The sequence below is a fragment of the Spea bombifrons genome, chromosome 4, assembly GCF_027358695.1.
Source record: "Spea bombifrons isolate aSpeBom1 chromosome 4, aSpeBom1.2.pri, whole genome shotgun sequence".
NCBI classification, from domain to species: Eukaryota; Metazoa; Chordata; class Amphibia; order Anura; family Pelobatidae; genus Spea; species Spea bombifrons.
In genome coordinates, this window is record NC_071090.1 from 13,426,282 (window position 1) to 13,450,580 (window position 24,299).

Genomic DNA, 24,299 nt, shown 5'->3' on the forward strand with positions numbered 1-24,299 from the left:
AGTTTTATGCATTTTATCTTTATTTAGCACTTTTATTTCTTTGTTCAGGCAATCAAAATGTATAAGCTTTTTGTAGCATTCATTTGCAAACCTGTAGACATTTGTTCTTCATTGGTATACACAGAGAAAAAAAATATTTAAGCCTTACACCTACTCCTGATCTTCGCCAACCAATTTTAACCCCATTCTTTTTTCTTCTTTCCTGACGGACTTTTTTTATTAAGCCACATTGTTTTTAATTTGATACTGAAGGGGACGTTGTGTTTTATTGATTAGTTAAGATATTCCACTTATCTTCTGTGTTTCTTTCTGAGTATAATTCATCCCAATCAATTACCTCCTGGGATGCCCTTAACCAGAAATGTGGTGTTTTGGTGGAGCCTCTACTAGTATGCATTTGTGAGTTAATCTTGAGTTTCACTGTGCTATGGCCACTGTTCCCAACATTCTCCAAAAGTTCTACATTGTTAGTTCTACATCCAGAGAGGTGATGCAATCATTTAAAATGAAAACATACCCTTCCCCCTTTATTATTTACTAAAAAAGGGTATAACCATTTTAATTGACCGCCCAGTCATCCAACCATGTTAATCCAACCATGCATCTCTTGCCAGTAACTGTAGTCTCCCCATTTTGTTTGGCAAGCTTCTTGCTGTCTTATCAGACTTGTTAGGTTACCTCCAATATTTCTTAATTTTCTTTGTGTTAAGTAGCTTTTAATATGTTGTAGTTTAGCTATTTCTATATCTATGCTGATTTCACCTTTGGTTTTCTTGACCTCACGTAAATAGCCATCACTTTAGTAAATACAATTTTCTTAAATCATACACATGTCTACATGGCCAGTCAACATTATAGATGGAGAAGCCAACAGCCTCAAAACCTTTTTAGCAATCGTGTTAAAGGTATATGTGGAAATCTGTGGAATATACCTGACAATTAAGAAATGTTTGTTTAACATATTTTCAATTGTTTCTTAACTTGTTCTTTCAGATTGCTGGATTATTCAGCAAATCATCCTTATATCTCCAAGGCAATTGAAAGCTTTGTGACTTTGATAAAGGGCTTGTTGGAAAGGTTATTGGATTACAGAGCAGTGGTGACTGATGAGAGCAAAGACAACCGCATGAGCTGTACAGTGAACCTATTGGTAAAGTTTATAATTAGTAACCAAACATGTCTAAGCGTATGGAAACCTAATAACAATGCTTTAATGTGTGAACCTGTAATAATAAAGATATTTTATACCAAATATTGAGATATAGTTATAATTTATGTTATTTCTAGGAAGTAGCACAAGCTCAGTTTTACAATGCTATCAATACGTATTTTACTAAAAGAACTAAATGTAGTGTTCATGGGTATTATCAATGCAGAGAGAGATTCTTTCATTATACTCAGTATAATAGTATGAACAGTGGATTAAAATTGACCCTGGCACTTTAAGGCCAGCTTGCCGATAAATATACTTGCAGCTACTTGCTGGATACAAATGGTTGTAGGATACACTATTACATTTTGTAAGGAACAACAATAAAAGGTATATAGGAGGCGTCACAAGGCCAGGTAGCCTTTCTGGGCCTGATTACACTGTATTAATATAATTATTCATCATTTCCAATATTGCTTTTTTTCCCCTCAGAATTTTTACAAAGACATCAATCGTGAAGCAATGTACATTAGGTAAGTATGTGCTTTCCTAGATGAGAAGGAAGGATTCTATCTAGCTTGAAAAACATTTGGGTCTTTTATTTCATGCTGCAACACAACTAGTTTGTTACTACGAATGGTTAAAAAAAGACTAGATTTGCAGGTAGTGTTTAATCTACAGCTACAGTGATCAACAGCATTGATAGTATTTCCACTAAAGCATTCAATTAAGTTATTGAGATAGTGTTTAATGTAGTATGACCTAGAGCAGCATACCCCTAACTTCAGGAACAAAATGTCCCCCTTATCACCAATGGCATCATATTTTCATTCTCTAAAGAGTACTCACTAAGCCTGATGGCAGCCATTAAAAAACATGAACCTTGAAACACATGGATAATTTGTCTAAAAAATATAATTTAATGATTACCATGTACCTGTCACTAACCTGTCAACCTCCATTTTTTTGTCTATAATCTCCACTTAAAACTGAATAGTACAAGATGCCAAGAATTCCCACAAATGTTGGTAAACAGATTGCTGCTGACACTCTGACACCCATCATGCAAAAGTTTTGCAAACTCTAATTCTCTTTTAAATGTTCTTACAGAATATTGCGTAGTAAATTGTTGCAAAGTTTCAAAACAGGGTCTTATTGCCCTAACAATCAATGGATTGGTCTAATAAACTGGACAACTTAGTTGTTGGTGAACTTAATTGATGCTAAAGACTTCTTTTCACATTTTGCACCAGTAATGATAAATATTGATCATAGTAGTTTATTGGTGTGTTATTCACAGGGGTGCTTTACTGCAAAGAAAATAAAAATATGTGATTAACATCTGCTGTTAACAGCCACTCACACAATAACAAAACAGACACAAGAAATAGATGTCACCTTCATCACGTAGGGGATATAACCATGGGTGTAGTAGGGAGGTCAGAGCCCGTTTTGCTTTTTAATATAAATCATATATTTTGTTTTATATCACAGATACTTGTACAAGCTGAGAGACTTTCATTTGGATTGTGAGAATTACACTGAAGCTGCTTACACTCTCTTGCTCCATACACGGCTCCTCAAGGTCAGTTAAAACATAAACCAAATCTTCCCAGCATTTTGTGTATAAGTATAGTGGATGTACACAACGCAGTCTTTGCTACAATGCAAACGAGAAACCCGCCCATGGATCAAATCTCAGGGGCTCACACAATCAGTCCCATTTGCCCCGCCAGATTGTTTGGGATCATATGTATATTATCTGCCTGGGTTACCCAGCTCCCTAGCAAAATAAAGGGTCTTATGCACAGTTAAGAACGTTTTCCTGTATAAGAAGGTAAGGCTGAAGTGTAAAAGGAATCGAGTGGACCTAGTTACAGTGCATGAAAGCTATTGAAACAATGTAATAGTTTAGAAATGAGTATTTTATTTAAAACGTAAGTTTCTTGTGTTCCACTGTAATATGTGATTGACTGGTCAGTAGTGTAGGGCTGTGGAGTATGTTGAATGCAGGTGAGATCAGAGGGAAAAAAGTAAAAACAGTAATGAAAATGCAAAAATAAATGCATTAAAAAAACAGTTTGAGGCAGCACTCAAAAAAAAAGATCTTTAATGTGTGTGTTTGTATGTATATATATATATATATATATATATATATATATATATAATCATTTTATTACTTTTGCATTTTAATTTTTTCCAAAGGGAATATCTATTTTGCCCAAATAACACTGAAAGAAAAAGAATGGAAATAAACAAAAATATAAAAAAGAAAAAATGAAAGCGTAACAAAAACTATAAAACATACCCTTTGATTTATGTTTATGTGTTTCTGTGGGTTTTTTTTTGGTTTTTTTTTTTAAACCTACTTGTCCTAAGGAAAATACAACCAAAACATGCCAGATTTGTGTGGGTAAATCAAACATGGAATCATAGTTGCACCAGTGTATGGTAAATATGGCAAAAAAGCTCTGATATTTACAGTATGAAAAACCTTCTGTAGCGAAGGAGTGAAATACATTTATTGAAAGCCAGCAAAACATTGTAGCTATCTAGTGAGTACAAATATTATGTGAAAATGAAGGCAAATTGGAATATTTATGTTTGGCTGAAAAAGTGAAAAACTGATTAGCTTTTTTGCACTGCCATAAAAACGCCCTGCGTTTTATGAAACACAGTTCTTTTGTTATTGGTATGCATTGAACTATAATTGTGTCTGTTAATGTGAGCATGCACATACTAATCCGGTATCAGTAACTGATTATATTAGTCATTATTTTCAAATTCAAAAACTGTGAGTGATTCATCGCAGAAAGGTAACATTCTATTTTCTCCAATTGTTTGATTGGGAATGTTTTTTTTTTCTGTGGGAAGATTGTATTTAACTCTAACACTGTTAAAAGTGATTGTAGATGTGTCAAATGGTCCTTTAGGATTGTGTTCATAAAAAGCTGTTGGGAGAACTGTTTGTCTTATAAATAGGGAAAAGTTATAGATTGTGGGTAGTTTAACAGAAATTTCCCCACAAATTATATTTTCTGGTTTTTGAAAGCTTGGAGATAGGATATACTAGATGATGTGCTAAAGTGAATTAATATTTGTCTCAACTAGTGGTCAGATGAGCAGTGCTCCTCGCAGATTATGCAGACTGAGTTCCAGAGCTCCCAAACACATCGTCATCTTAAAGAGAGTCTGTATGGAATTATTATTGGATACTTTGACAAAGGAAAGGTACGTTTTTCAAAAATGTTTTCCAGATACAATTGGGGCGATATAAATTAGACTTGTGCATTCGTCTTCGGGCGAACATGAAAACGAGCACGAAGAGGCCGTTTTTTTGTTCGTTCCGAAGGAACGTAGAACAGAATACAGTGCCGGCAAACCGTAGGCGAAGACGAAGACTCACAATCACGAAGAATCGAAGATTCTTCGTGATCGTCTTCGTTTTTGCCGCGCAACCGCCAAAATTTCAAACAGGAGTGAGCTGATCCTCGTCTGTCCAATCAGCTCACTCTTGTGACGTAACGCTAAGGGTCTCGTCCAATGCCTGTGCTGCTGTTTTTTGAATTCTGAAGGCGCCTTTATAAGACCAGAGCTTGCCTGAGAGATCCATTCATTTTTCGCTGTGACTGCTTTGGCAACACTGCTGTGCTGCATCCGAGCGTTACAGAGAGATTGTTCTGTTCTGTGTGAGACTGGTAAGCCTTAGCCTGCCATTTCTCACAGTGTACTTCATCCTCACTTCAGTGCTACTTAATTAATATATTTAATAATAATAATTTGATTAATTTAATTTTTTTAAAATTAATTTGTCATCAACTTTAGTGTAAGTGCTGTTGAGTTGACAGTGCACCCAGTGCCTCAGTGGCACTGGGGTGCCCTTGCCCTGGGCTGGCACTAGTGCCTATTGCCTGTCCTGCTTAAATAAATTAAATAGAATTTATAAATTACAATTTAATAGAATCTATAATTTAATAGTTCATTATAATATTATATATATATATATATTTGTCAGTCATATATATATATATACTATAGTATACTAGTGTAGAGTGTACTGTAGACATTCATCTACTAGTGTCTAATTTAAAATCAGTAATATTAATTAATATAATTAATAATTGAATTCATTATAAAATATATATATTTGTCAGTTATAGTTAGTAATAGTATACTAGTGTAGAGTGTACTGTAGACATTCAGAACATCTACTAGTGTCTAATCTAAAATCAGTAATATCAATAATTCTCTAATTCTTTCTTATCTTAATAGTTAATTAAATTAGCTATAAATAAAAGTAATAATATTAATTAATTACTACTAGCGTATAGTTCAGCTAATCTTATTAGTACTGGTGCTGCAGCTCTATAGTTTGTGCTTTGTTTTAGCAACAGTAAGAGACCAAGTCAATTTTTCTTAATTAATCTTTCATTTTATTTCATTTGTTTTGCTCACCTCAGTCCATCAGTGAAGTGAACTTGTTGGGCTAGTGAGTGCAGCCGCATAAGTGCTGTGTTTTTTTTTGATCAGCAAGCAGTGACGTTAACTGTTTTGCAAAGATTTTCTCATTTATTTTACATTTTATTTCAATTTTATTAAAAGTACCCTTAGTGTTTTGCTCACCTCAGTCCATCAGTGAAGTGAACTTGTTGGGCTAGTGAGTGCAGCAAGCAGTGAAGATAACTGTTTTGCTGTGACATTTTATTTTATTTCTAATTCTTTTCAAGAAAAATTGACTGTGACGAGCTGTACTAAGCAAAGCTTCAAGCTACTAGCTGTAGTACTAAAATAATTCTAATCTTCTTTAATCTTAATCTATAATATATTATAAATAATAATATTCTAATTCATAATCTATAATATAAGTAATTCTAATTCTAAATTCTAATTCATAATCTATATTCTTCTATCTATAATACATAATATATAAGTAAATTAGTTCTAATCTATTAATATTATATAACTTAATATTAATTAATAAATCATATACTGAATCTGATTTAACCTCACTTTAGCTTAGTGGGTTTGAGAGCGTCTGCCTAGAGGTAGACTTATAGTAAGGAAATATAGCTTTAGGCTAGCATAGTAGTAGGCTAAGCTCTTAGGCCCGTGTAAATTCAAATTAAAAATAAAATACTGCTAGTTATTAAATAGTTAATCTTGAGTTAATAATTTAAATAACTTTAGGATTTTGGCAGATTGCACACAGCACAGTGCAGTAGTGCATAGTTTTACTTTTTAAGCAGTAGCACTGAAGAGAACTTCCTCTAATTTTTTTGTCTTTAATTCGTTTTTCCTTTTTTTTATTTTTATTTTTTTATTTTTTTTTTATAGTTTTTTAAACACTACACTACACTACACTACACTACACTACACTACACACACAACACAAAATTTGAAATGGATCCTCCTTTTGGGACTAAGGAGGGACAAGCTCCATCTACCACCACCACCACCAGCACCACCACCAGCACCACCACCAGTTCTAAGATGCAGCCTTTGCGTCAGTCTAGTCGGCCAAGTAGGCCAAGCTCTCGCTTATCATTTGGGGAAGCATTGCTTGAAGGATCATCAAGTAAAGGAAAGGCACCAAAAGCAGGCAGTAGTAGTGCGGCTAGGCCCACAAGCTCTATGGTTTTTTACGGAAAGCCTAAAGCACCAGAAGCACGTTCAAAGTTAAAGGGTAGCACAAGTAGTACCAGCCCAGTGACTAAAAAGAAGTGCCTTTTGCCCCAAGCAGCATCTTCCCCATCCACCAGCAGCATGCAAGGTACCAAGCAGAGCCAAATTAGCAGCAAGACTCAGAGGGGTCCCAAACCAAAGCGATCTCATTCCTTTGTAGGGAAAACCACCACCACCACCACCCCCACCTCTACCGCCTCTACCACCACTAGTGCTGCGCCTACTGTTCCCACTGGTACCGCCACGCCATGTCCTCCTAGTACCTCTAGCAAGCCACCAAGTCCTTACAAAATTTTTGTAAAGACAGTTAGAGAGAGGGCTACACATAGTGGAACTCCACCTAGCGAGGTAGCAGAGGAGCCTGAGACTGAGAGGCCAAGTGCAGAGTCTATTCTTCCTGCTCGCACTACTACTAGTCACGAGTCTCACGACGATATCAGTCTTAGCTCCAGCCTAGCAGGAATTCCATTCGATCTGGCTAATGAAGAGCTAGACTATGAGCCAGAGGAAGTAGAGGAGATGAGTGGTCAGGAATCAGATTCCTCAGGGAGCAGTGTCCAAATGACTAGTGCACAATTTTCCCCTGAGCCTCCACCTTCTCCGCTACGATCATCACCATCACCACCACCAGCAGCAGCAGCAAAACCTAGCAAATCTAAAGCAATTAGCAGTCCCACTATGGCCAGTACTGTTACCACCAGTCCCACCACCACTAGTTCTGCCTCTGTTCATCCACCCCGAGCAGTAAGAGCAGCACCCAAGGCACACTCCAAGGCTATGCGCGCCCCAATTTGGGAGCACTTTGAAAATGTTGAAGAAGGGCGCTATGGAAAGTGCAAACATTGTGGGAAGCTAATAAGCAGAGGGAAAGTGTCTGGCCATTTTACCAGTGCTAGCATGAAGCATCACCTCAGCACTCAACACAACGCTGTGCTATTGGGGAAAGATGCAGAGGTAAAACTTAGTGCAGGCAGCATAGCTGGTGGCCGTGGAAAAACCCCAACAGCTTCTTCTTCTGAGCCAATAGCAGCAGCAGCAGCAGCAACTAGTGCTGGCAGCCAGAGACCAAGGCAGGTTGGAGCACTGCATGCCCAGCCCACCCTGGAAGAATTTGGGGCATTCCACTCCAAGAGAACGATGCCCAAACAGCAGGCCAATAAAGTAACGCGACTTATTGGTCAGTTCATTGCTGTTGGAGGGGCATCCTTCTCCATGATTGAAGGGGAGCCTTTCAAACAATTGATGGCGGCTGTGGCTCCACAATACACAGTTCCGTCACGTTCCACTTTCAGCAGGAACATTGTCCCCTCGCTGTATCGGTCCTGTGTTGCAGCAGTGAAAGAGGAGCTTTCCAAGGCTGCTGGTCAGTGTGTTCATTTCACTACAGATTTGTGGAGTGCACCTAGCGCCCAGCATGCCTTTCTTTCTTTGACAGCACACTGGTGGCAGCCCGGTGTGTCTAAGGAAGTTGCTGCAGCAGGCTACCGATCATTCCTTCTCCATGCAGAAGTGATGGATGAAAAGCACACTTCCCAAAATATTCTGCATGCGATTAGGAAAATGTTTAGCCTTTGGGTGGGAGCAGAGGCGGGCACCAATGTTGAAGTTGGTTTTGTGGTAACTGACGGAGGTGCCAATATGGTGAAAGCGCTGCGAGATGGTCATATTGTTGGTGTGCGCTGTGCAGCCCACATCATCCATCTTGTAGTGAAGGCAGCAATGTCAGAAGGAACTAATGTGGCAGCAGTAGTTCTGTCCCGCTGCAGAAAGATCGCTGGGCACTTTCACCATAGTGTTAAGGCTAGCCAACTTTTGAGGGAAGAGCAAGAGAGGTCAGGTCTTCCCGTACACTGCCTACGTCAGGATGTCAGTACACGGTGGAACTCCACGTTAGACATGCTAGAGAGGATTTTGGAGCAGCAGAGGGCAATCCATAATCTTGCCTCAGAGCACAATATTGGGATTACCTCTCCATTGAATAGGGAGGATTGGACAGTGATCGCCCAGCTAGTGGCAGTCCTTAAACCATTCAGGGATGCCACAGAAAATTTAAGCTCAAACACTGCCAGTCTGGCCCAGGTAATCCCAGTGTTCTCCCATCTAGGCAGCAAGATGGATGTGTTCCTTGGAAACCGTGAGGCTGTTCAAGGTGGCACTCTACATCCTGACGTAGCAGCCATAGTCAGGAAGCTGAAGGATCTGCTAAAAGTACACCTTCGCAAGCGAATGGAAGAGAGTCCCGAAATGATGCTAGCGTGCCTTTGTGATCCAAGAATTAAGGGAAAGCTAGCTTTGAAATTCAATGTTCTCAGTAGCTACCGGGAGCAATTGGTCAACAAGGTGCGTGACTGGCAGCGTAAAATGGGAATGCTGTCCGAGGAGGGTGAGGTGCAGGAGGAGGAAGAGATGATGTGGTCTGCTACCCCTAGCAGCAGCATCAGCAGCAGTGCCACAAGCAGCACAACACAGCTGAGTGGAGCAGCTGCGTTTTGGGAAGAGGCACTTGGCAGTATAGTTGGACCATCTGACAGAGCTAGCAGCAGAAAGGAGAGTAGTGCTGCTGAAATGGTCAAACTTTACCTCTGTGAAGTTCCTTCTGCTCCTAATGTTGATCCTCTTAGCTACTGGGATGAAAAGAAGAGTGTGTGGCCTGCACTCTCATGGGTTGCGCAGCAGCTTCTATCATGTCCGCCAACCACTGTTCAAAGTGAGCGCGTGTTTTCTATGACTGGAAACATACTGAGTCCACAGCGCTCACGCATGGCACCTCATCTCATGGAGCAGATTGCCTTTCTTAAATTCAATCTGCCCAAATTGGGTTACCCAGCTCTTAGCTTGGAAAGTTAAATTTTTTCTCTCTAATGTTTAAGGTAGTTTCTCCCCCTGGTTGCACTTGCTGCGGTGTGGCAATGCCTGCTACCTCCGCTGGTGTAGCCAATTTACGCTAGGGCCTAGTGTCTGAGCTCTGTAAGTCCGCTCCCAAACGCCTAGGACTGACAGTCTTTGGATGCTTTGCCCTGGGGTGAAACAGGTGAGTGGGTCGTCAATTGCCCACTCATTCACCTTTTTCCGTTTCCAACGCTGCTGCTGGTGGTGGTGCCAGTATCTTTTGCCAGTTCGCTTCCTGGCTGAAATCATGCCTCAGATGTCCCTAATGGAAAGGGTAGTTTCTCCCCCCTGGTTGCACTTGCTGCGGTGTGGCAACGCCTGCTACCTCCGCCGGTGTAGCCAGCTTACGCTAGGGCCTTGTGTCTGAGTTCTGTAGGTCTGCTCCCAAACGCCAAGGACTGACAGTGCTTGGATGCTTTGCCCTGGGGTGAAACAGGTGAGCGGGTCGTCAATTGCCCACTCATTCGCCTTTCCCAATTCTGCTGCTGCTGGTGGTGGTGCCAGTGTCTCTCTTCAATGCCAGTTCGCTTCCTGGCTAGTGTCATGCCTCGAATGTCCCTGATGGTAAGGGTAGTTTCTCCCCCCTGGTTGCACTTGCTGCGGTGTGGCAACGCCTGCTACCTCCGCCGGTGTAGCCAGCTTACGCTAGGGCCTTGTGTCTGAGTTCTGTAGGTCTGCTCCCAAACGCCAAGGACTGACAGTGCTTGGATGCTTTGCCCTGGGGTGAAACAGGTGAGCGGGTCGTCAATTGCCCACTCATTCGCCTTTCCCAATGCTGCTGCTGCTGCTGCTGGTGGTGGTGCCAGTGTCTCTTCTCTGCCAGTTCGCTTCCTGGCTAGTGTCATGCCTCAAATGTCCCTTATGGTAAGGGCAGTTTCTCCCCCCTGGTTGCACTTGCTGCGGTGTGGCAACGCCTGCTACCTCCGCCAATGTAGCCAGCTTACGCTAGGGCCTTGTGTCTGAGTTCTGGAAGTCCGCTCCCAAACGCCAAGGACTGACAGTCTTTGGATGCTTTGCCCTGGGGTGAAACAGGTGAGCGGGTCGTCAATTGCCCACTCATTCGCCTTTCCCAATGCTGCTGCTGCTGGTGGTGGTGCCAGTGTCTCTCTTTGCCAGTTCGCTTCCTGGCTAGTGTCATGCCTTAAATGTCCCTAATGGAGAGGGTAGTTTCTCCCCCCTGGTTGCACTTGCTGCGGTGTGGCAACGCCTGCTACCTCCGCCAATGTAGCCAGCTTACGCTAGGGCCTTGTGTCTGAGTTCTGGAAGTCCGCTCCCAAACGCCAAGGACTGACAGTCTTTGGATGCTTTGCCCTGGGGTGAAACAGGTGAGCGGGTCGTCAATTGCCCACTCATTCGCCTTTCCCAATGCTGCTGCTGCTGGTGGTGGTGCCAGTGTCTCTCTTTGCCAGTTCGCTTCCTGGCTAGTGTCATGCCTTAAATGTCCCTAATGGAGAGGGTAGTTTCTCCCCCCTGGTTGCACTTGCTGCGGTGTGGCAACGCCTGCTACCTCCGCCAATGTAGCCAGCTTACGCTAGGGCCTTGTGTCTGAGTTCTGGAAGTCCGCTCCCAAACGCCAAGGACTGACAGTCTTTGGATGCTTTGCCCTGGGGTGAAACAGGTGAGCGGGTCGTCAATTGCCCACTCATTCGCCTTTTCCAATGCTGCTGCTGCTGCTGCTGGTGGTGGTGCCAGTGTCTCTTCTCTGCCAGTTCGCTTCCTGGCTAGTGTCATGCCTCAAATGTCCCTTATGGTAAGGGCAGTTTCTCCCCCCTGGTTGCACTTGCTGCGGTGTGGCAATGCCTGCTACCTCCGCTGGTGTAGCCAATTTACGCTAGGGCCTAGTGTCTGAGCTCTGTAAGTCCGCTCCCAAACGCCAAGGACTGACAGTCTTTGGATGCTTTGCCCTGGGGTGAAACAGGTGAGCGGGTCGTCAATTGCCCACTCATTCGCCTTTTCCAATGCTGCTGCTGCTGCTGCTGGTGGTGGTGCCAGTGTCTCTTCTCTGCCAGTTCGCTTCCTGGCTAGTGTCATGCCTCAAATGTCCCTTATGGTAAGGGCAGTTTCTCCCCCCTGGTTGCACTTGCTGCGGTGTGGCAATGCCTGCTACCTCCGCCAATGTAGCCAGCTTACGCTAGGGCCTTGTGTCTGAGTTCTGGAAGTCCGCTCCCAAACGCCAAGGACTGACAGTCTTTGGATGCTTTGCCCTGGGGTGAAACAGGTGAGCGGGTCGTCAATTGCCCACTCATTTGCCTTTTCCAATGCTGCTGCTGCTGCTGCTGGTGGTGCCAGCATCTCTTCTCTGCCAGTTCGCTTCCTGGCTAGTGTCATGCCTTAATTGTCCCTTATGGTAAGGGCAGTTTCTCCCCCCTGGTTGCACTTGCTGCGGTGTGGCAACGCCTGCTACCTCCGCCAATGTAGCCAGCTTACGCTAGGGCCTTGTGTCTGAGCTCTGGAAGTCCGCTCCCAAACGCCAAGGACTGACAGTGTTTGGATGCTTTGCTCTGGGGTGAAACAGGTGAGTGGGTCGCCAATTGCCCACTCATTCGCCTTTCCCAATTCTGCTGCTGCTGCTGGTGGTGCCAGTGTCTCTTCGATGCCAGTTCGCTTCCTGGCTAGTGTCATGAATCAAATGTCCCTAATGGTAAGGGCAGTTTCTCCCCCCTGGCTGCCTCTGTCTGCGGTGTGGCAACGCCTGCTACCTCCGCCGGAGTGGCCAGCTTACGCTAGGGCCTAGTGTCTGAGCTCTGGAAGTCTGCTGCCAAACGTCTAAGACTGACAGTGTTTGGGTGCTTTGCCCTGGGGTGAAACAGGTGAGTGGGTCGCCAATTGCCCACTCATTCGCCTTTCCCATTTTTCAATGCTGCTGCTGGTGGTGGTGCCAGCATCTCTTCTCTGCCAGTTCGCTTCCTGGCTAGAGTCATGCCCAAAATGTCCCTAATGGTAAGGGCAGTTTCTCCCCCCTGGCTGCCTCTGTTTGCGGTGTGGCAACGCCTGCTACCTCCGCCGGAGTGGCCAGCTTACGCTAGGGCCTTGTGTCTGAGCTCTGGAAGTCTGCTGCCAAACGTCTAAGACTGACAGTGTTTGGGTGCTTTGCCCTGGGGTGAAACAGGTGAGTGGGTCGCCAATTGCCCACTCATTCGCCTTTCCCATTTTTCAATGCTGGTGGTGGTGCCAGCATCTCTTCTCTGCCAGTTCGCTTCCTGGCTAGAGTCATGCCCAAAATGTCCCTAATGGTAAGGGCAGTTTCTCCCCCCTGGCTGCCTCTGTTTGCGGTGTGGCAACGCCTGCTACCTCCGCCGGAGTGGCCAGCTTACGCTAGGGCCTTGTGTCTGAGCTCTGGAAGTCTGCTGCCAAACGTCTAAGACTGACAGTGTTTGGGTGCTTTGCCCTGGGGTGAAACAGGTGAGCGGGTCGCCAATTGCCCACTCATTCGCCTTTTCAATGCTGCTGCTGGTGGTGGTGCCAGCATCTCTTCTCTGCCAGTTCGCTTCCTGGCTAGAGTCATGCCCAAAATGTCCCTAATTGTAAGGGCAGTTTCTCCCCCCTGGCTGCCTCTGTCTGCGGTGTGGCAACGCCTGCTACCTCCGCCGGAGTGGCCAGCTTACGCTAGGGCCTTGTGTCTGAGCTCTGGAAGTCTGCTGCCAAACGTCTAAGACTGACAGTGTTTGGGTGCTTTGCCCTGGGGTGAAACAGGTGAGTGGGTCGCCAATTGCCCACTCATTCGCCTTTTCAATGCTGCTGCTGGTGGTGGTGCCAGCATCTCTTCTCTGCCAGTTCGCTTCCTGGCTAGAGTCATGCCCAAAATGTCCCTAATTGTAAGGGCAGTTTCTCCCCCCTGGCTGCGTCTGTCTGCGGTGTGGCAACGCCTGCTACCTCCGCCGGAGTGGCCAGCTTACGCTAGGGCCTTGTGTCTGAGTTCTGGAAGTCTGCTGCCAAACGTCTAAGACTGACAGTGTTTGGGTGCTTTGCCCTGGGGTGAAACAGGTGAGTGGGTCGCCAATTGCCCACTCATTCGCCTTTTCAATGCTGCTGCTGGTGGTGGTGCCAGCATCTCTTCTCTGCCAGTTCGCTTCCTGGCTAGAGTCATGCCCAAAATGTCCCTAATTGTAAGGGCAGTTTCTCCCCCCTGGCTGCCTCTGTCTGCGGTGTGGCAACGCCTGCTACCTCCGCCGGAGTGGCCAGCTTACGCTAGGGCCTTGTGTCTGAGCTCTGGAAGTCTGCTGCCAAACGTCTAAGACTGACAGTGTTTGGGTGCTTTGCCCTGGGGTGAAACAGGTGAGTGGGTCGCCAATTGCCCACTCATTCGCCTTTTCAATGCTGCTGCTGGTGGTGGTGCCAGCATCTCTTCTCTGCCAGTTCGCTTCCTGGCTAGAGTCATGCCCAAAATGTCCCTAATTGTAAGGGCAGTTTCTCCCCCCTGGCTGCCTCTGTCTGCGGTGTGGCAACGCCTGCTACCTCCGCCGGAGTGGCCAGCTTACGCTAGGGCCTTGTGTCTGAGCTCTGGAAGTCTGCTGCCAAACGTCTAAGACTGACAGTGTTTGGGTGCTTTGCCCTGGGGTGAAACAGGTGAGTGGGTCGCCAATTGCCCACTCATTCGCCTTTTCAATGCTGCTGCTGGTGGTGGTGCCAGCATCTCTTCTCTGCCAGTTCGCTTCCTGGCTAGAGTCATGCCCAAAATGTCCCTAATGGTAAGGGCAGTTTCTCCCCCCTGGCTGCGTCTGTCTGCGGTGTGGCAACGCCTGCTACCTCCGCCGGAGTGGCCAGCTTACGCTAGGGCCTTGTGTCTGAGTTCTGGAAGTCTGCTGCCAAACGTCTAAGACTGACAGTGTTTGGGTGCTTTGCCCTGGGGTGAAACAGGTGAGTGGGTCGCCAATTGCCCACTCATTCGCCTTTCCCATTTTTCAATGCTGCTGCTGGTGGTGGTGCCAGCATCTCTTCTCTGCCAGTTCGCTTCCTGGCTAGAGTCATGCCCAAAATGTCCCTAATGGTAAGGGCAGTTTCTCCCCCCTGGCTGCCTCTGTTTGCGGTGTGGCAACGCCTGCTACCTCCGCCGGAGTGGCCAGCTTACGCTAGGGCCTTGTGTCTGAGCTCTGGAAGTCTGCTGCCAAACGTCTAAGACTGACAGTGTTTGGGTGCTTTGCCCTGGGGTGAAACAGGTGAGTGGGTCGCCAATTGCCCACTCATTCGCCTTTCCCATTTTTCAATGCTGCTGCTGGTGGTGGTGCCAGCATCTCTTCTCTGCCAGTTCGCTTCCTGGCTAGAGTCATGCCCAAAATGTCCCTAATGGTAAGGGCAGTTTCTCCCCCCTGGCTGCCTCTGTTTGCGGTGTGGCAACGCCTGCTACCTCCGCCGGAGTGGCCAGCTTACGCTAGGGCCTTGTGTCTGAGCTCTGGAAGTCTGCTGCCAAACGTCTAAGACTGACAGTGTTTGGGTGCTTTGCCCTGGGGTGAAACAGGTGAGTGGGTCGCCAATTGCCCACTCATTCGCCTTTCCCATTTTTCAATGCTGCTGCTGGTGGTGGTGCCAGCATCTCTTCTCTGCCAGTTCGCTTCCTGGCTAGAGTCATGCCCAAAATGTCCCTAATGGTAAGGGCAGTTTCTCCCCCCTGGCTGCCTCTGTTTGCGGTGTGGCAACGCCTGCTACCTCCGCCGGAGTGGCCAGCTTACGCTAGGGCCTTGTGTCTGAGCTCTGGAAGTCTGCTGCCAAACGTCTAAGACTGACAGTGTTTGGGTGCTTTGCCCTGGGGTGAAACAGGTGAGCGGGTCGCCAATTGCCCACTCATTTGCCTTTCCCATTTCCTTTTCCATTTCATTATTTTCCTTCTGATACACAACCAACCAAACATAACACACACAATAACACATATAACACATATAACACACAGTGACATCACACATAACACACATACACACACACTTACAATGCACAAAACACAAGGACCTTTTCCTTGTTATTTGCCCTGGCCTTCACTCACTAATAGCATTACATTAACACTATAACTCACACTTCACCCTATAACATTTTTCCATCCACATACCTGCCAACAGACCCAACTTTTTCAGGGACAGTCCTGCTTTTTTCCAGTCCTGTCCCATCTAATTTAGCTAAACTAGGTATGCAAAATGCAAATACACATAGGTAGGTATAGCTCGGTAGGTAACGCTACTATAAACATTTAATAAATATAATCAAGTACTAAATAATAAATCTAACTTTAAAATACATTTAAATAAACCCCTATTTTTTTTTTAAAAAAAACATTAAAATTAAATTATTATTATTTAGACATAATCCATCTTTAACCAAACCAGTGCACTGCTACTAATCTTAAACATAACCGTACATTAACCCTAAGCTATTTTTTAGTTCTTGTCCAACATTTTTCCATCAGCATACCTGCCAACACACCCAAGATTTTGGTGGACAGTCCTGCTATTTTCCAGTCCTGTCCAATAAGTAAGTTGGGTTGTTGCAAAGTATGCCATTGTAAATAGGTAGCAAATGTTAGGCATGTAAAGTGGTCCAAAATCAATTTAAAAATGTAAAATATTCCCTATTCTTTTATTAAACATCTATGGACAGTACACCTCGGTATGTGTGTGCAACTCTATTGGTCGTTTCGGCAGGGGGCTCGCCTGCCATCAACGAATGAAGTGCATTCTGCAGTTCTGCAATTCACTCGTTGATGCCAGACCAGCCCCCTGCCGAAACGACCAATAGAGCTGCACACACGTACCTTCACGGCAGCTGCTGCTGCTGTGATGTGTTATTAACCCCGTATTAACCCCTGCTAGGCAACCAGGAGGAAAACGAAGATTAAACGAGCACGAAGAATGTCCGCGAATATTCGCCCGAAGAGAAGACAGGAACGGGCGAATATTCGCGGAATACGAAGATTTTTTTTTCCCCGAAGACGAGCACGAAGACGAACACGAAGAGCCCCCTGGTGCCCAAGTCTAATATAAATATATATACACTACTGTTCATGGAAATTTCTTGCTGTGCGAACTTAATTGCAAAAGGGGTTTCTAATGATCAATAGCATTTTAAACTTCTGCTTGTATTAGCTAACACAACATGCCATTGAAACACAGGTGCGGTGGTTGCTGATAAAGAGCCTCTGTACGCCTATGAAGATATTATATTATGAAACAGCCATTTCTAACTACAATAGTCATTTACATTATCATTAACAATGTCTACACTGTATTTCTGATCCATTTGATGTTTTAAAGAACAAGGACATTTGTAAGTGACCCCAAACTTTTGAACAGTAGTAGATATAAATATATAGAGGCAAGAAAAAGTAAATGAACCCTTTGGAATTACCAGCATTTATGTAAAATGTGTCTTAAAATCTGGATTGATTTTCATCTAGGTTACAATAATGAACAAACACAATCTGTTTCAAATAAAAACACAATGTTGTATTGTTCTTATCGATATTGAATGCATCGTTCAAACATTCACACTTTGCAGTCGTAAATACAGGAGTCGCATGGGTATTCAACTTAACACGTCACTGAGTTTTTAGAGACCATAACATAATTTGTTGTGTCATGTTACATCTAGATGTGGGAAGAAGCAATAGCCCTTTGTAAACAACTGGCAGACCAATATGAAATGGAAACTTTTGACTATGAGCTACTGAGCCAGTGCCTGGTAAGAACTTATTTTAGAGTGTTCTATAAATCTATAATGTTACATATTGAAGTGCTGCCAAATATGTATGAACCTACTTGGATTGTTCTCATGAAAAAGTTCGATTTTATATTACAAAAAGATTTAATATTATGCTCAGTGCTGCAATGTACAATTGTTCACATTATATTTAAAAACTTTACACAAAAAATAGTTATTTCACATATAAGTATGAAATGTATCTTGTTGGTTAAAGATAACAGGCTGACCACCACCTTGGGTACCGATTGATAACTAGTAGGTAAAAGTGAGATAAAAACTACAAATATGGCCACCAGGTGTCATACTTACCAGCAGAGAACCTTTTCCCAGTGACCTGTGTTAAACGTAGGCTCAGATGTGCACTTAAATCAAGAGAGCAATGAGTTAATTACACACTCATGTTAACACATATTCACACACGCACACGCAAATTCATGCTCACACACTTACACATCCATGCTCACACACAGATACACGTCCATGCTTACACACCATTTACACATGCATGTTTATACACATCCGTACTCACACATCAATGCTCACACACTTACACATACATACACGCACCTGCACCTACATGCTTACACACACATCCATGCACACACATAACCATCCATGCCCACTGTCACGGACTGAGTCCAAGCTGATGACTGAAAGGACCCAGCGCGCCCGATGTTTGTATGCAGGAGTCACAGTGCAGTAGTGGAGTTTGGACAGGGCCTGGTTGCAGGGTGACCACACTCACCCAGGTGTTGAGCACCTAGGGTTGTGCAGCCAAACACCAGCGCCCTGATATGGCAGCGGATGAAGTCCAGAACAAAGTGAAGATATATCCTGCAGGAACCCTGGAGCAGGCATAAAGCATAACACATGAATCACGTGCAGGATGCTGCAGGCTGGGAGAATGGAAGCTAGGCAAAGGGTAATATAGCAGACACATAACAGGCAAGGGAAAGGGAGACCAGGCAAGAAACATGATATAAGATATACACGATAAGTGGCACAAGACAAGGAATAAACATAACCAAACAAGATATGAACAAGACAGGACATCCCTCTACCGGGGATACAGACAGGACAGGTAAGGACACCCCACAGGTTACATCACAGACTGACACACATGAATACAGAAACTAGCCTAGGGCTACATGATTACTATTGGAGATTCCGTCACATGACATGGCCATAGTATGCTTAGCCCACCACTACGCCAAAGTACTCCAATGACGGTGGGTCCTAATGCTAATGCCTGCTGACAGTGATACACAACAAACCAAACATGGAAACCAAACACATAGCACTGAGACATACCTTTAGACTGAAGACTGAGACAAACAGAACACATAGGTGGGGCACACCTTATAAAGGAAACAGAGCTGAAGCCGAAGCAAGGAATGGAAAATAGAACACAGCAAAAGGAAATCCAGGAATGGATCAAAGCAAAACAGGGAAACTAAAGCAGGACAGATATGCAGCTCCGCAGCCAGGGCAGACCGTGACACCCACACACTATTTACACATACATGCTCACAGAAATCCATGCTCACGCATACACATCCTTAATAAAGGATGCATGGTCAGACACAGGCAGGGTCTATATACAAAATGGTTAATTATACAAGCCATACATTAGTTCACAGAGCAGGTAGTTAGACAAGCCAGGTAGATCAATCTGTAGCAGATGATCATGAAATCACCAACACAACATAACATAACATAGTAAGGTCTCACATCTTTCACCAAGAAGCCTAATCATAGACTGACAAAGACTGAAAGCTATCCACTATACAAACAGGACAAAAGTCTGGCTCTGATAGCTAAATAAATAAACTTGAATGACATGATTGACTCTAAAGAGATGGAATAAAGCATTTATGTTTTATTCATGTGGCCAACGCTGATGGTATTTGGAAATGCTATCTGTTGGGATGTGTGCTAATAACGTTACTCAGCTTTTTGGACTTTGCTGTACATATGATGTTGGGAAACTGTTTATAGCTGCACTGCTATATAAAAGCCATTACTGCCACAGAGTGAAGTATCTTGTCCTTTCTGGATCCTCTGTAATTTATCACTTGTGCCTTTAAAAAAAAATAATAATAATAATGATTGTTTTGTTTTATCATTTTGCAGTATATGTTTGCAAAAATATACTTAGTTCTATAGTCAATAAAAATAAACTCAGGAGATGTAGTTTTAAAAAACATATTTGAACAAATAGCATGTATTTTGGTTGTTTTATAATATAAAATAGTACAAGAAGATATATATATATATTTTTAAACGTTGTAAAACTCCAAAACCTTTAGCTGAACAAAAGAACAAAGAAAAACAAAAAGTCAACGTATCTCCCTTAACTAAGATCTCTTAGTTACATATCTCTTGCGCTCTCGGCCTTTTTATATATATGTTGTTCTCCTCTTGTCCATGCATCTGAAGCTCTCAGCCGCATGCCAGGCTAATTTTGCATTCATTAATCTCTTCTCTTTCCTTGATCCTCACTCATCTCTTTTTTTTACAAAATAATGAATTACCTAACAAATATGACAACCCAGTTAATTTATCACTTAACATAACAGTGTAGTAAACCTGCATTTGCACTAATGGTCTATTATCAGCGAAAAACTGCTATACTAAATGTGCATTTTGTATTTGAAATGCTTTTTTGTATACAGTATGCAGTATACAGACTTATTAGTCATTTAAGAGATGGATTATTTTCCACTTAATGTGTTTTTTTCCTGATTTTATAATGGCAGACTCAGCAAGCAAAATTCTATGAAAATATAATGAAAATTCTCCGTCCCAAACCTGATTACTTTGCAGTTGGATACTATGGCCAAGGATTTCCTACTTTCCTTCGGGTAAGTGATAAATTAATTTTATGTTCACACCAGATCATTTTCTAACTGGCAGCGAGTAAGCATGCAGATATAGATGCATGCAAGTAGGAGTTTGATTTATAGGTATGTATAGATGATAGCATTTTGGTGATCTCAGCAGATGACAACATTGTTTTTATGCTTTAAAAAACTAATAAAGTCTTACAAGCAATCATTTTATGTTCTCACAATACAGTTTACAGATGGTATTTAACTAAACATCTATCAATTGGTTGTTAACATAGTTTTCTGGCAGAAGATTCCACATTAGAACAAAACAGTAGTCAATTTAAAATAAAAATAAGTCAAATGTAGAATGATTTTCTTGGACAATGATATTATTAATAAATATATCTAATGAATATGTATGTTATGGAGATGTTTGTACTCAGTTGGGAAAATTCTGATATGCTTAATAACTTTGGGTTATTTAATTGACATTTAACCAACCGTATCCTCTCTTCTACTGATAATTTGTGACTGTTTTTACCACAGTGTCCCTTATATGCCAAAACATGGATCTTACCTAGGACAAAAAAATGGTAACATTTAATACCCAAAAGCCATGCGTTCAAGTTACAACACAAAACAGAACTAATTATATTTTAAATTTAATATTTTAAAAAAAATTGCACTGCTTATACAAAAATGTAAAAAGGATAGACATTGAAAACAACAGGAAAACCTATACAACTAGAGTCTGTAGATGATTAATGCATATATTAACACCTTAAAGACAAAGCCCGTATATGTACGGGCTCAAAATGCATTATTTTCAATGGGTTTAGGAACCGCCCATTGTCCTTAAGGGGTTAAAGTTTTCCTGAACGTCTTTCTTAAAACAAAAAGTTTCCACTAAAATTGACACATTTTAATAGAAATTTCATGAGTGGGGAGTGCAGAGCCCAGGTTATTTATAGCACAATAATTATGTTTTAAACATAATTAAAAACATTTAGGTGCTGGGCTTGTTAAATAGTTAACCTCTTGGGAGACTGAGCATTATTTTTGTATTTTGGTATAGCTAGATTTAGGTGACAGCTACAGTTAAAGTGGTACTTTAGTGGTACTCTCGAATAGTTTCTACATCATGTACATACTATATCTCCTGATAAAATGTGTATGAAAAATGGTTTGCACTATATACATGCATACATATGAAATGGAATAGCACAGGATAAAACAATACCAATAAAAAATGAGAAAGGAGGAAAAAGTATGTAACGAACCCGTTGCCTTAGCATTATTGTTGGCACCCCCATGAAGAATTCAAATGAGTTTGAAAAGAACAAGAATGTCATTGATGTGATATTATAAAAAGCCAAACCACAATCATTCTGGAAAATTTTTCTATGGACAGATGAAATTAGAGTAGACCAATGTAGGCCAATGATATGTTCATAGGGGAAGAAATCAAGCTTGTAAGAACACCCTACTTATAGTTAAACAGTGGAGGATCTAATGCTGTGGGGCTGCTTTGTTGTCACTTGTACTCAAGGTGTAAACTTAGTAAGGTAATCAAGAAATCAAAGGATTGCCACACATTGTCATATATCCATACATTTATTTTTACCAATCATAGATACCTATGATAGATATAGACATAGATAGATAGTTTAAGGTAAATTGTGCATCCAGTCACATGGCAAAATATATATAGTCCTTGTATTTGAGATAAAAAAAACTACATGATTGTTTATAACGATGAAATAATAATATTTTTTAATTCATCAAAAAGTCAAGAAAAAAGGGATCCCAAAAAATAATCACTGCATAAAATATTGTTCATACAATGAATTACCAGTGAAGAATTACCGTAATTGAAAATATATATGTGCAAAAGTGATTTAAGGTGCTTCTTGCATTTCAGGTAGCATCAATTCAATGTCTTTGGACTAATTGTAAACGTTATAATAAATAGCAGCATAAATTCACAATGCTTGTAGCAGTATTTTTTTTTACTTAATCCTTATCCACCATCGTGTCAAATTATGAGAGATTTTGATTGCTATATCTCAAACACAATGACTTTTTTTAAGATTATTTCAATATTAATCCTGTGAACTACACATATTGATTATACTGTTTTTATTTGCAGAATAAAGTGTTTATCTATCGAGGTAAGGAATATGAGCGAAGAGAAGATTTTCTGGCCCAGTTGATGAGCCAGTTCCCTTTCGCAGAACAGTTAAACACCACCTCATCCCCAGGAGAAGATATCAAAAGTTCTCTTGGACAATGTATCCTGATTGGACTGGGAAATAACATGGAATACTGTAGATATTAATTTTAATCCAACTTTTTCCAGTGTGGTAGTTTTTATTATTCATTTAGCATAGACATAATCATGTGGAAATGTTGATATTCTGACATAAATTTAAAATGTGCAAATTTTTATAATCCTTAACATAGTTTTTTATAGATATTCAATGCTTTACAGTTCAGCCTGTGTTAGAGGAGCAACCTAGATTTAGAAATAAACCGGTACCAGATCAGATCATAAAGTAAGTCATTGGCATTGTTACTTTATTGAGATGACATACTATTGGCATATACATGTAAATTTACTGTGGTTTAGTTCTCTAGATTAGATTTTTATATTAACCCCTTAATGACATATGTACGGGCTCAAAATGCATTGTTTTCAATGGGTTTAGGGACCGCCCATTGTCCTTAAGGGGTTACATGCGTGTTGGAGTCCATTTTGCATGGGTTCTGGTGCATGTCATCATTTTCCTTTTTACCATGGCTGCCCGTATTGAAATCAGAAAGCTTTAGTATGGGAACCTCTTGTACATGCTCAGCATCGAAGCAGCAGATAACTGCATGTATTGTAGGAAAACGCGAGTTTTCAGTTAGCATGGTAATGGCTGCCATTATTCCGATTGATTTAAATGAGAGCTCACTATGAAATGACTAGAATGCGAGTTCTACTGAGTATCTATAAGAAGCAAACTGAGGTATTTTCCCTGCTTTCAACAGCTATTACTCTAATAACTAAAGAATGCCTGCAGCTATTTGCATGCTGTAAAATACACTAGAGTGTTTTACTCAATATGTAAAACCATATAATCTCTTTTTCACATGACTGTATATATATATATATATATATATATATATAGACTGTATATATAATATTTCACATGAAAATAAGGTTTTACTTAATTAGCATAAGGCTCCTTTAATGTCTTAAGAGAAATATTCCAACTAATGCAACTCCTTTCTCACTTGTCTTTTCATATCCCTCCTCTACAATAGGCTTCCTTTCTGGGTTGATTATATTTTGATGGCTTTTATATTATGTGATGTAATGCCATAAACAAAGTATCTATCAATAGCTAAAAATATGTAAAGTAAAGGGTATGCTGTTTATAAGGTTTTCTCTTATATATCTAATAATAATAATATATCTTATATATCTAACAAAACTATGAAAATTGACCCAGCCTCCTGGTGCCCCAACCAATGGAACTCAAAAAGTTTAAGTACAATTAATTTATGGCACACTAAGCAGCTAGTCATCTCTTTCCACCTTGCATGCATCATCTCTAAAACTACAAAGTTTTAAAATCTTTAAAATCTACCACTGTGTAGTTAGACACCAAAAAACCTGCATGATTCTGTTTGGATACATAACTCACCAGTGTATAAAAGAACTTCCCACGGATGAATAACGCTCTAGATCTGTGGGTAACTCGCTACAGATTTGTGTGGGTTAACACAAAGGCTGCTATATAAATGGCTTAAGTGAGAATAACACGTTGGATGCAAATGAAATATTGCTTCAAAAAATACTGAAAAACCATAAACCGTCTCCACGTAAATTTAATTGCAGCCATATACTTCTATATGTTAGATGTAGCCCAGATTACAGAAAAAAGCAGACAGTCTGGATCAATTAATTTCTAATTAATAAATATGGTGTATTCACATATAGTCTTTTCCAAATTATCTGCTTACTCGCTCCCCTGGCAGTACACTCCCTGTCTTAATTTTCATTACTAAAGTTACCT

At 41.8% G+C, this 24,299-nt stretch overlaps 1 protein-coding gene across 1 annotated transcript in view; it reads left to right on the top strand.

The window, feature by feature from the left end:
• Positions 1 to 24,299, top strand: part of DOCK2 (dedicator of cytokinesis 2) — a 247,022-nt gene that overhangs the window by 192,305 nt on the left and 30,418 nt on the right. Inside the window, exons 35-42 of the mRNA XM_053465366.1 lie at positions 994 to 1,150; positions 1,643 to 1,683; positions 2,645 to 2,735; positions 4,262 to 4,381; positions 17,294 to 17,383; positions 20,164 to 20,268; positions 22,385 to 22,526; positions 22,709 to 22,790. Of these exons, the coding sequence (XP_053321341.1) occupies positions 994 to 1,150; positions 1,643 to 1,683; positions 2,645 to 2,735; positions 4,262 to 4,381; positions 17,294 to 17,383; positions 20,164 to 20,268; positions 22,385 to 22,526; positions 22,709 to 22,790 (828 nt within the window). The remainder of the gene's footprint in view (positions 1 to 993; positions 1,151 to 1,642; positions 1,684 to 2,644; positions 2,736 to 4,261; positions 4,382 to 17,293; positions 17,384 to 20,163; positions 20,269 to 22,384; positions 22,527 to 22,708; positions 22,791 to 24,299) is intronic.